The sequence below is a fragment of the Mustela erminea genome, chromosome 13 (genome assembly GCF_009829155.1).
Source record: "Mustela erminea isolate mMusErm1 chromosome 13, mMusErm1.Pri, whole genome shotgun sequence".
In the NCBI taxonomy this organism is placed as follows: Eukaryota; Metazoa; Chordata; class Mammalia; order Carnivora; family Mustelidae; genus Mustela; species Mustela erminea.
Window position 1 is genome coordinate 88,302,290 of NC_045626.1, and position 11,764 is coordinate 88,314,053.

Genomic DNA, 11,764 nt, shown 5'->3' on the forward strand with positions numbered 1-11,764 from the left:
GTAGTCCTGTTGGGAATGAGGAAGGGGTGCACGTGCTGGGGTCGGAGTGCAGGTGTGTGCTTGGACGGCCAGTAGACACCGGTTCATGTTTCTGCAGACCTGGACAACAAGCAGATCTCGGCACAGGTGGGTCCTGGAAGGGCCTCGGGAGGGGCACGAGCTCGGCATCACTGGGCTCTAACAATAAGGACGTGCTCCTCTGTTCTGTTTCTGCCCCAATCCAAGATCTTGTTCGGATTGCTCTCTTCCCAAGCCTGGGCACAGTCACGGAGACTTGGGTCCCTCGGGCACGCCCCGGAAGACAGCCGATTTGCTCAGTTCCTCATGTTTCTTCTCCCTGTCCCTGGAGGGCTCAGTCTTCCTTGCAGGAGGGGAGGGGGCCCCACGCGTGGAGCTAGCCCGCACTGTTGCCCTCCAGCTCCCTGAGCCCGGGGTCCCCCAGTCACTGTCACTGGGATTTCAGCCCATGTTCCCATTAGTGACCTCAGTCAGTTCTAAAGGGGCCTGAGGACATGGGGACACGCAGGTGGACGTGGCCTTGAGCCCAGAGGCACGGAGGAGGGCTCAGCAGCCGGCTGCTCAAGCCCCTCCTGGTCCTCGATTTCCCTCTAAGTGAACTGCGTGCATCTCTTCCTTCTTCTTCTGGGGGCACATTCATGCTCGAGGACTCTTCTTCTTGGGGTGAGTGCCGGGACGGGTGGGGATGATAATTTATCTCAAACAATAAGGAGGTTGGCTCTTGGAGTTTGGAAGTTGATGTTTCTGACCTTGCTCTGGACCTGAGCATCTGGAGCTCGCAGGGGAGGTCTGGGCTGTGGGTACCAACCCCGGGGAGGAAGAGAGGGTCGAGAGTGCGTCCTTGTTTGTGGCTTGCACCCCAAAAAGCAGTGGGTGACCCCAGCCAGTTTGGTCACATCATGGGCCCCTCGCAGTCGTGACTCTGTGACAAACTGTTGGTTGGGGCATCCCCTGACCCTCTTCTCCTCCGCTCTCCCTAAATGATACTTTCCTGATGGCCCTGGAGAGACGTCACCCACATCTTACTGGTTTATCCGGAGGAGGTGACGCGAGATGGAGGCTGGAATTGTGTGACGAGGAGCCGGCGGACACGGGCGTTGACGGGGCAGCCCCTGAGTGCAGAGCCAAACCCGGTGACAGCAGCTTCCCTCAGGGATCCGGTGCAATGGGGCACCAGTGGTCATACCCACACTTCCTGAGTAGTTTCTGACAAAGATGTGAATCTAGTGCAAAGCTTCCTTGGTTTTTCAGAAAAGATCCTCCTTACGGCTTGAATAACGTGGGTTTTTTGGGTTTTTTGTTTTTTGTTTTTAGCAACATATGGCTACCTTCTAGGCATCCTCAAATATGGTGTGGGAGGAAAATATGTTGCACCTGGGGTTTGATTAGTGGTGGTTTGAGTACATAAAAAAGGTGACGTAAAGAAAAAAACACACAACAGAGGCAACGAAGGTTATAGAACTCCATTAAATCATGTTTATGGTTTTGCTTGTCAGTATTTCGTAATACGGAATGGCTTTCCCGGAGTCTCTTTATCAGTGTTTGTCACTAATTAGTGCCTACAAATTACCTTCTGTTCGAGTCATATTCTTCTGGTTGTCTTGGTGTCTAATAAATCAGAGTTCATGAACTTTCGCTGTCTCCCCCCGCCCCCGGGGTCCCGCATTTTCCTGCTGATGCATCTGGAGACTCTGCTTCTCCCAAAGGTCTCCAACCACTGCGACTCCATTTTTGTGAACGGGAAAGAAATGAAGAGCAAAGTGGACACGACCGTGAACTTCACACACCAGCACTTTACCTCCCAACTCGAGGTCACCGTCTGGGCGCCCAGACTCCCCCTGCAGATTGAGATCTCAGACACGGAGCTGAGCCAGATCAAGGGCTGGAGGATCCCCGTGGCCTCCAACAGGAGGTGAGGAGCTTGGTGCGGGGGGGTGGTCTCAGGCCGCTGGGACCCGGAGCACAGGGGGAGGCAGACGGCCCTTAGGGGCCCAGGACCCGGGGAGGCAGCATCTGCCGCGGGCACAGTGGTGTGGGTCTGGGGTTCCGAAGGATCTGACTTGGGGGCTCACTAGGCTTCTGACGAGGAAATCATCCCGGAGCTGTGAGTCGTGTCCTCCTCAGGGAGTAGCTGCTGGAATTCAGGGTCATGTTGCACCGCTAAGAAGCACCTAGTGTGGGGTATAGTTATTATTTTTTTAGTCCCTATTTCCCCATTGCTCCTCCCTGTTATTCATTCTCAGGTCCCTGCCTGTAGGTGTCAGCTTAAATCCATGGAGCGTGGCGTGGTGGTGAAGTTGCGGGGTCTAGAATGAAGCCACTGAGTTTTACTCCGGCTTCCCCACATAGAGCTGTGTGACCCTGGGCCCGCTGATGAACCTCTCTGTTGCTCATCTAGCAATGGAGATGATGCTCTTACTGAAGGGAGTTGTCCTGAGTCTGAAGTGACACACTGTGGACCAGACAGAATTCTAAAGACGACACCCAGCAGGGTTCCCGTCTCCTGGTTATTCACTCACACCCTGATCTGGTGCTTCTGGGAGTGGATTTTACGGGGGTAATTAAAATTCTAAACGCACCAGCCTTAAGACGTGGAGATTATCCAGGTGGGCCTGACCCATCACTTGACCCCTTGACAACAGAGTTTTGTCTAGCTCAGGGCCGGTACTGCACAGCGTGTAACCTTTTAAAATGGACGTGTTTTTATCCAGCATAAATCCCCCGAATCCACCGCTGTTCTTGGCCATATGGAGAATTCCCGTAACCGTAGCGCTGAGTGGTAATCCATGGTTTTTCCTCTCTCTGCGTGATGAATCAGCTGTCCGTGGGGGAGGGGGCACTCCTGCTGTGTCCAGCCGGGCCCGGTCACGGACAAAACTGCTGCGACACTCCTGGACAAGTTTCCGTGTGCACACATGTCTTCTGGGGAAAGTGCCCCAGACCATAATTGTTGGGTCGTATGAATGGGACATAGTTAGTTTCAAAAGAAGCTCCCGAGCTGTTCTCCAGAGAGGCTGTCCCGTTTCACGCCCGTAGCAGCGACGGATAAGTCACCAAGTGAAGCCACCGTTGCCGGCACTTTCTGAGCTTACGTCCTGTGTGGCCCCTTTTACAAAGATGTAGAAACTGGGCAACAGACTGGTGGTCGCCATGGGTTCGGGAAGGAGCCCTTGGCTCCCCCATGGGGACAGACGAGTTCTGTGTCCTGACTGTTGTGATGGTTGCACGAATCCTCAGGTGACCGAATTGCATAGAAACACACACACGCACACACATGCACGCGCACACAGGTGTCCCAGTCGAACTGCTGAAATCTGTTATACTCAGGGTCTGTACCAGCGTCCGTTTCTGGATCCTGGCATTGGACGGTGATTATGGGAGACATTAACTCTAGGAGTGCTGCAGAGTATAGGGGGTCTCCCTGTATGTGGTTTTCTAACTTACTGTGAATTTCTAATGAATTCAAAATTTAAAGTTTTTTGTTTGGTTGGTTTTTGGGTTTTGTTTTTTTAATAATAGAATGCTGTCCTAAAAGAACAGGACCATTTCATTAATATGGTATTCCTAGGACTTCATGTACTCACTCATCACATTTATGAGACTGCCCCCCCATAATATAATCTTAATATTGTTCTCTTTTCAGTGTTATTCCTTTATTTAAGGGACATTTGACCTCGCTGTCAAAACTGGCCCAACTGGTAAAAGTTAACACGAAGAAAAGAAGTGTCAGTGTTACACTCTGTGTAGATACTGCTGTTTGTCCATGTGACATGGTTTCTTGTAGGTTGACTACCGTGTATGGGATAAGCGTCAGAGCCACCCCAGCCCCCGCCCCCATGCCAGAGACCTTCATCCTCTATGGTGTCATCAGAAGGACTGAAAGTAAACTGGGAATAACTTTTCCAAATGTCATTCCAAGGTTTTGATCCTATGTCCCTTCGCAACACAAAACCATCTCACCTGCCCGAAGAGATACTCGCCCCTGACTTTGGGAAACCCAGGATGCTTCTTTATAGGTTCTGGTGAAAAGTTTTCCTATTATTTTCCCAATGGAGCCTTGCAGGGAGGTGGTAGGATCTCTTTTAAAGAAAGTGGATTCAGAAGTCACATGGAAGTCTGTAAATTCACTGTTCTGTGGCTGTGTAGACCACGTACCAACCACTCCGGGCCTCGGCGTCTTCGTGGGGAAATAGAAACAAGTTTGGGGGCCATTTTGAAGATGGGCAGAGTTTGCTATAAAGAGGAAGAGGGAACAGAGGGGCACGGCGGCCTGGGCGTGGATCCCGCTTCTAGACGGCTAGCTGTGTGTCCGGGCCCAACGGCCTCTCCGCTCGGTGCCTCAGTTTCCCCACTGTAAGATCAGGATAATGAAACACCCTCCCTCCCTGGGGTGGAGATTAGAGGAGTCGCATGGGTGTGTCGGTCCGCCTGTGTCAGCTCTCATGGTCACGTGAGCGCGTCCAGCCGGACCCAGCCCGTAGAAGGTGTGACTCTGTGCGTGTGAATCCCTCCCACCGTTGCTTCTGACACCACCCTGTCCCCCGATGGTCGCCGACTGGTCGCCAAACAAGGTCCTCTCCCAAAGCACCTGGGACAGGTTCATCTGGAGTGGAAGTTTCTGGAATAGTGAAGCCATCGAGGATTTCTCTGGTGGGCTGTGCACAGGGTAGCGAGAGGAGGGTCTGGGGTCCACAGGAGGAGGGCAGAGGCCAGCGAGGACCCGCAGGCCAGGGTGCTCCTGATTCCCGTAGGACCCCATAGCTGCTCTGTGCCCAGCACTGCAGAGTTGGGGGTGGGAGGTGGGAGCCCCCCCGCCCCACCTCTGAGGGCTCAGGGAAGCCACGCTGCCCGGAGCAGAGGACCTCAGCCAGCCCAGAGCCAGTGCCAAACTGTCACACCCCAGTGGGTCACGACGATCTTGCCGTCCCCCAGGGGCTGGCTTCTCCTGCTCACACCTTGACCCAGGTGACCGTCCCACACACCTGGCGGGAGCAGAGGGACGGGGGTGTCAGGGGTCATTCCCGGGGGGGAGGTGCCCAGGCCTGTGTGGGGCCAGAGGAATAGAAACTGGTCCCAGCTAGCTCTTCCCACCTGGGACCTCCTGGCCTCCGCAGTGGGGACAGTTTTAAACCACAGACTTCCAGAACACTGGACGGGAGGTTGCCGCTGCCTTCGTGGGGTGGCGTGTCCCGCAGGGGTGGCGCTGCCTCCTGGGCTTCGAGCAGGTGGCAGCGTGCGGGCGCACACCGGGGACAGTGGGGAGAAAAACCATGTCGCGGGTTCCGTGGGGTCCCACGCAGTCTGGAAGACCAGTGTGCCAAGCCCCTCAGCACCACCGCGTTCAACCCAGTTTGTTTGCGCCCCAGGCCCACCCGGGAGAGCGAGGACGAGGAGGACGACGAGAAGAGAGGCAAGGGGTGCTCCCTGCAGTACCAGCACGCCACCGTGCGCGTCCTCACCCAGTTCGTGGCCGAGGCGCCCGACGTGGGCCAGCTGAGCTACATGCTGGGCCCCGACTGGCAGCTGGACATCACCGACCTCGTGGCCGAGTTCATGAAGGTGGAGGAGCCCAGGATCGCGCAGCTCCAGGGCGGCAGGACCCTGGTGGGCCGGGAGCCGGGCATAACCACCGTGCAGGTACGCGGTGATGCCCCGCCCCGGCCGGCCCCGATGAGGGGGTGGGTGTGTGGACGTGAGCGCGGGTGTGTGCATGCCGGACACTCAAAGGCAGCGCAGAGAATTCATCAATATCAATAATCTAATGTAAATCAATGTTTGCATATGGGGGAGGGTTGGGGAAAAATAGGACCTAACTTCTTTCATCAGTGAAAGCGAAATTAAATGCTCAGCAGAACCGACCTCTCCCCTCATGATAACGGACTCCTCACATATCACTGATAGAAGTTGGTCCAGCCTGGGGGGGCTGGTTTTATTTTCCCAACCCTGAGGGTTAACCGCTTACCTATATATTACACTTCGGACAGTGGACAGAAAATTTTTTTAAATAGCCTATATTTGTACTAAAAATAACTTTTAAATCCACAGATACATGCTCTGTATTTTATTAGAATAATGGTAAAACAATTTCTCTGATCAGTTGTAATGGAATAATTATGCAGAAAGACAGCAGCATGTTTTTTAGTAAAAAAAATTTAAGGCGTTGCCACTGATGGTTAACAAAGCCCTATTTTAGGTGGTGCCAAAGCTGATGTTGATGGCGTTGGACTAAACATGCCCTATTTTGCATGACTTCTTTATTCCGTGGAGCACATTATCACAAACTGAGCAGCGGAAATCAGAATCGATTTATTGACTCGGGTTAGGTCAGGAGTCGACGTGAGCGGGCCTGGCTTCCGCACTGGGGACATCACAAGACTGAGACAAAGGTGGCGGCCAGGCAGGGCTCACGTGGGGGCACTCAGGGAGAGGGTCCCTCCCCAGCCCGTTCAGGCTGCTGGCCACATGCACTTCCTCATGGGCCTGGGACTGGGGGGTCTTCCTCATGGATTGTCCGCTAGGTTCAGTCACTGCTCTGAGAAGACACCTGTGTCACTTCTCATGTAACTGCTGGGTAAAGTCCCTCTCCCACGTGGAATCTCTGTGACTTTCCCTTCCGCCACCAGCCGGGGAAAGCTCTGCTTGTATGGGCTTCACGGGACGCCAATGGATCCACTCAGGGAATCCAGGATAAGCTCTGTGATAAGGCAGACCTGCTGTGTGAACGTAACATCATCACAAGAGCGATTTCTCATCTTCACGTTCCCAGGCTTGACAGATTAGTGAGGACATCTTGGGGGGTGGGTAGTTCTAGAAATTCTGCCAACTAGATGTTCCTCTCCGTTGGTTACTCCCCCTAGTTGCAAAAAATAGATGTTAAATTAGAAGCAGTGGCTTCTTAGGACCTTAAAAACCCCTCTCCCACTTTGTTTACATGGTCTCCAGCGGTGACACAGCGGCCCACACCGCGATCACTGTTGTCCGTGGGGAACAGCTCGCTGTCCCCTGGAAGGATGGTGGCAGAGCCCTGTGCCCTGTGGGCGCTTTCCCACAATTTTGCCATTTCCACCTCTAACTGTTAGTGTCTGGGAAACTTCGTCGCTGCCTGAGCGCCTGGGGCCAAGGCGGGCAGTCTAGGTATTGCCTCGCAGTTAAATTGCGGTCTTCTTGGAAATACATTGGTATTCTCGTGGCCTGAACCAGGGGAAAGGCAACGGACCAGCACGTGTCATACTCCTCCCGTTGGCAAGCGCGTCAGTGACCTGCAGCGCACTGTGGGCCCACGCGGTCCCCACAGGCGCGCTCCTCCAGCAGAGAGCTAAGGGAACGCGCTGGTGGAAACATCAGGCGGTCCTGACCCTTGTGTGCGGCAGACCCTGGAGCTTTCTCACTTCCTTCAAAGGTGCTCTCGCCGCTGTCCGACTCCATCCTGGCGGAGAAGACGGTGATCGTGCTGGATGACCGCGTCACCATCGCAGACCTGGGTGTGCAGCTGGTGGCCGGCTTGTCCCTTGCCCTTCAGCCTCACAGAGCAGACAAAAGAGCCATCGTCTCAGCGGTGTCGGCCCAGGACGTTCTCCAGGCCCCGCAGCAGGTGGGATTCCAGAATCCTTGAGTCCAGGTCATTTGAGATCACCTCCCTCTCACGTCTGCGGAGGAGATCAGTAGAGCACTCGTAGCTAGGACGGGAGGCCCTTGAAGCTTCTTTCTGTTTCTGGTCGGGGTCAACCCTGTCTCTACCAGGGACTTAGATACATGTGGCTCGTTTTTGCTTTTATCCACCGACCACAGGTCCATGTCCCGTATGCTTTACCGCAGCCTTATCTGTGCTCGGCACACCCTGCTAGACCATGACCAAAGGATCCCATATTGTCATTCTGCCGAAGCAGGTGGTTTTTGATACCTGGAAATTCCATTTCAGCTGCTCAAACAAGCATGGCTAATGGGCAGCCAATCACTACTGTTTACTATCATTGCCATCTCTAAAGCTCTCCTCTGTCTTTGACCTCGTGACAAGGTTCATCAAGGCACCTGGGCACGGTGCCTTTCTGGTGAGCTCTTCTCCTAAGGCATCGTGTCCCAGGCCCCTCTGCCGGTGCGTGTTTCATTTCCTTGGCACTGGCTTCCTAATAAAGGGTATTCAAAATGATATTATCTGGAGCAGTAGCCTTGATGAACCTGATCTTGATTCAGATCAATGGCCTGATCTTTCAAAGTGTTTTTTAGAAAGGTCAGAGTCAACTTCTGTTGTCTGGCATGCAATAAATTAATATGCACTTTAATGCATTCCTTAAAGTGTATCATCATTTGCTTCTCACGTCAGTGGGGCAATCGTGCATTCTGGATGCCAGTTCAAGACATGCCAAGAACCAGTCAAGATCATAAGACATAGAAGTTTACTTTCCTCAGTCTCTATATTTAAATAATTTTCTATAGGAAATTGTATTTGTTTGCAATTTGAAGGAAACTGATCATAACATAATGCTTTGGTTTCATTTTTCTTAGGAAGCAATAGTCAGTTCTTGGATTTTGTTCAGTGATGGTTCGGTGACACCCTTAGACATTTATGACCCCAAGGATTTTTCAGTTACTGTGTCATCATTGGATGAAATGGTGGTGTCTGTCCAGGCAAACCTTCAGTCCAGATGGCCGGTGGTGGTCGCACAGGGTGAAGGGCAAGGGCCCTTGATTAAACTAGAAATGATGATTAGTGAGCCCTGTCAGAAGACCAAGAGGAAGAGCGTTCTTGCCGTGGGTAAAGGAAATGTCAAGGTCAGATTTCAACCAAATATTGATGAGCACCAAGGAGGCACCAACGACATTGAGGGCATCAGTCGGGAATACAAAGACCACCTCAGTAATTCCATAGACCGTGAAGGGAACCAGGAGAGAGCAGGTCAGGAGTGGTTCCAACATGGCGCCTCTGTTGGCCACGAGGAACGTAGCAACAAAAGCACAACCCCATGGTCTCCCCAGGAAGGAAAGGATAAGAAGTCACTCAAGAGTGGTGGCGCAGATGCCTTCACAAGCTTCCCCACTCAAGGGAAATTACCGGAACCCAATAATCCCAGTGACCTGACAGTGACCTCAAGGGGGTTGACTGACTTGGAGATCGGCATGTACGCTCTGCTCTGTGTCTTCTGCCTGGCCATTTTGGTCTTCTTGATCAACTGTGTGGCATTTGCTTGGAAATACAGACACAAAAGATTCGCCGTGAGCGAGCAAGGCAACATCCCCCATTCCCATGACTGGGTCTGGCTTGGGAACGAGGTGGAACTTCTGGAGAACCCCGTGGACATCACCCTCCCGTCGGAGGAGTGCACGACCATGATAGACAGGGGCCTGCAGTTCGAGGAGAGGAACTTCCTTCTCAACGGCGGTTCCCAGAAGACCTTCCACAGCCAACTGCTCAGGCCCTCTGACTATGTCTATGAGAAGGACCTGAAAAGTGAGCCTCTGAATCCATCGGGCCCAAAGCGGAAGCGAGTCAAGTTTACGTCCTACACCACCATCCTCCCGGAGGACGGCGGCCCGTACACCAACTCCATCCTGTTTGACAGTGAGGACAACATCAAGTGGGTGTGTCAGGACACGGGGCTGGGGGGCCCCCGGGACCTCAGAGACTACATGGAAAGGCTGCAGGACCCCATGTGAGCTCCTTTCTTACGTTTGTATTCACCTCTATGCCTTCTGTTTTTGGAACGGTGGAGCAGTGAGTTTGTTCAGCAATAGGGGGTGATTTAACAAAGCTTCGTTTGGGGCGGTCTGGGGGGAGGGGATCCCTTTCTGAGCAGGTGTCAGAGGCCCGGAGAGTAACAGCAGCCGGGTTGTAAGCCGGGAAATGTCTCGAAAGCAGCCACCTGTAGCTCCTGGAGAAATTCTGAGGCGACAGTCGTACCTGCTACCTGCTCCTAGCTCAGCTGAAACACACTAAACCTGGCCCCACAGACATTGTTAGTCATCTCGCGACAAACGGCCGCGTGGGATTCGAAAAGGCTCGGGTGTTGATTTTTCTACTCCTAGAACTTTTAAAGCACAGTGGACACTCCTTGCCCTTGGCCTGAGACTGGACGTTCGTGAAAGATGCTGAATGTAGCCGTCCTTATTTGTAACAAGGCTGCTCATTATTTTTATACACATTTGCACCTGCACCTGGTTCCTTTGGCCTCTGGAATTCTTTTTGAAACATGAAGAAAAGCAATCATGGTCTCCTCTCTCGGAGACGTTTGATTTTCACATGAGTTTTAGTCGCTGACGTTCGCCGCATCTGGGTCGAACGTCAGGTGCTCTCCGTTGCCCACTTCCTTACTGAAGGGGCGATGTCTGGGAAGCTTATCCTCACGCTCTTCTCCCTTGTCTTCGCTGTGGAACGTCCTCGTATATCGGACTGGGACACGGGATTTTACATAAAATATTAATATAGTGCGAGGGAGGGCCATCTTTACAGTTTTCTATACGACGCTTACAGACTTGGGTGACCACTTGTCAACCGCATTTGTTTTTATCTTCTGCTTGTGGGACATTCGTGGGGGACTCCTGGAGTGCATTTCTGAGGGCAGAAAGACCCTGAGAGGCGTATTTATACTGGTGCTTTCCGGTCAACACAATTTGTTATCCAAGCTGAAATCAAAATTTTAAATTACTATGACACAGAAAGGAAATGGTGTAGGAATCAATGTTCAGGTTACACTTCTGTTTTACCAGAGCAAAAAAAGAAAAAAAAACGAAAGTAAGTAGAATGATGTTTCAACTTAGCAATATGTAAGAATCCATCCATATAATGACACCCCCCCCCCCACCAAAAATAATCAGTCCTGGCTCCGGCAGGGCTCAGGCCTACGCAGGGTAGGCACTGATGGAGAAAGGAATGGGTCGGCCTCCAAGTTTCATAAATTAAATGACTGTTGGAGAGTTTCAGAAGCAGGTAGGCAGAAACACCCTAGCTGTTGGAAAGTCAGAGTGACAACAGGAAAAAAAAAAAAAAAAGTGTGACCCCCCCTGCATAATTCACAAATTAAAAAAATGTCTTTCAAAAAAGAGCAGGACGGGTTCCAAGCCGAGCAAGAATTTCAGATTAGCAGAGCAGAGCAACGTTGTACGCCGGGGCATAGCTGGGAAGACGGGCGCCGGGGCTGGCCCACCTCTTCCGGGCTTTCCGGGGCCATCTGCGTGGCTGGGGCCTGGACCTGTAAAGCCAGAGTCGCGAAGACCCGCCGGAGGGGCAAGGAAGCAGCTGGTTGACTCCACATGGCGGCGGAGGAGCGAGCCGTCGGAACAAGAGGCTCTGGGGTGTCGTGGAGCTCTCGGTGTACCCGGGAGCACGCCGACCCTGCCTCCTCGCGCACCATGTGGCGGCCACAGCGTCCTGCCTGTGTCCCTTGCCCACGGGACAGGGCGGAGATCAGCAGCGCTGTGGGTCTGATCTCTAGAGGCCCGCGTCCAGCCGATCTTGTGTTTCCGATGGGAACTAAGGGCTGAAGCCGGTGAAGTTTCCAGAATCTTCTGACCCGATGGAAGCAAGAAGCCAGGAGACCCAGGCGTTGGCTTCCGAGCGAGTTTACAGAGAAAAGGCTGAAGTCCCCGGAGGAGGCGGCCGCCGCTCACCGAGGACTGGGTACGGAGGGAGCTCGCCCCCCCACCCCAGGGCGCCAGGGAGTTCTCATGCTAAGGCCACGTAGCTCTCCAGACTAGGCCTGCTCACTGTGCCATGTTCTCTATGTTCTCTCCCTGTGGATCGTCAGCATCCCGA

General features: G+C 53.0%; 1 protein-coding gene across 1 annotated transcript in view; it reads left to right on the plus strand.

The window, feature by feature from the left end:
- TMEM132B (transmembrane protein 132B) overlaps positions 1-10,739 on the plus strand; it is a 344,462-nt gene extending 333,723 nt beyond the window's left edge. The window contains exons 6-9 of the mRNA XM_032310581.1: positions 1,725-1,930; positions 5,385-5,655; positions 7,418-7,609; positions 8,521-10,739. Coding sequence (XP_032166472.1) covers positions 1,725-1,930; positions 5,385-5,655; positions 7,418-7,609; positions 8,521-9,669 — 1,818 coding nt within the window. The 3' untranslated portion in view covers positions 9,670-10,739. The remainder of the gene's footprint in view (positions 1-1,724; positions 1,931-5,384; positions 5,656-7,417; positions 7,610-8,520) is intronic.
- Positions 10,740-11,764: the final 1,025 nt, after the last annotated feature.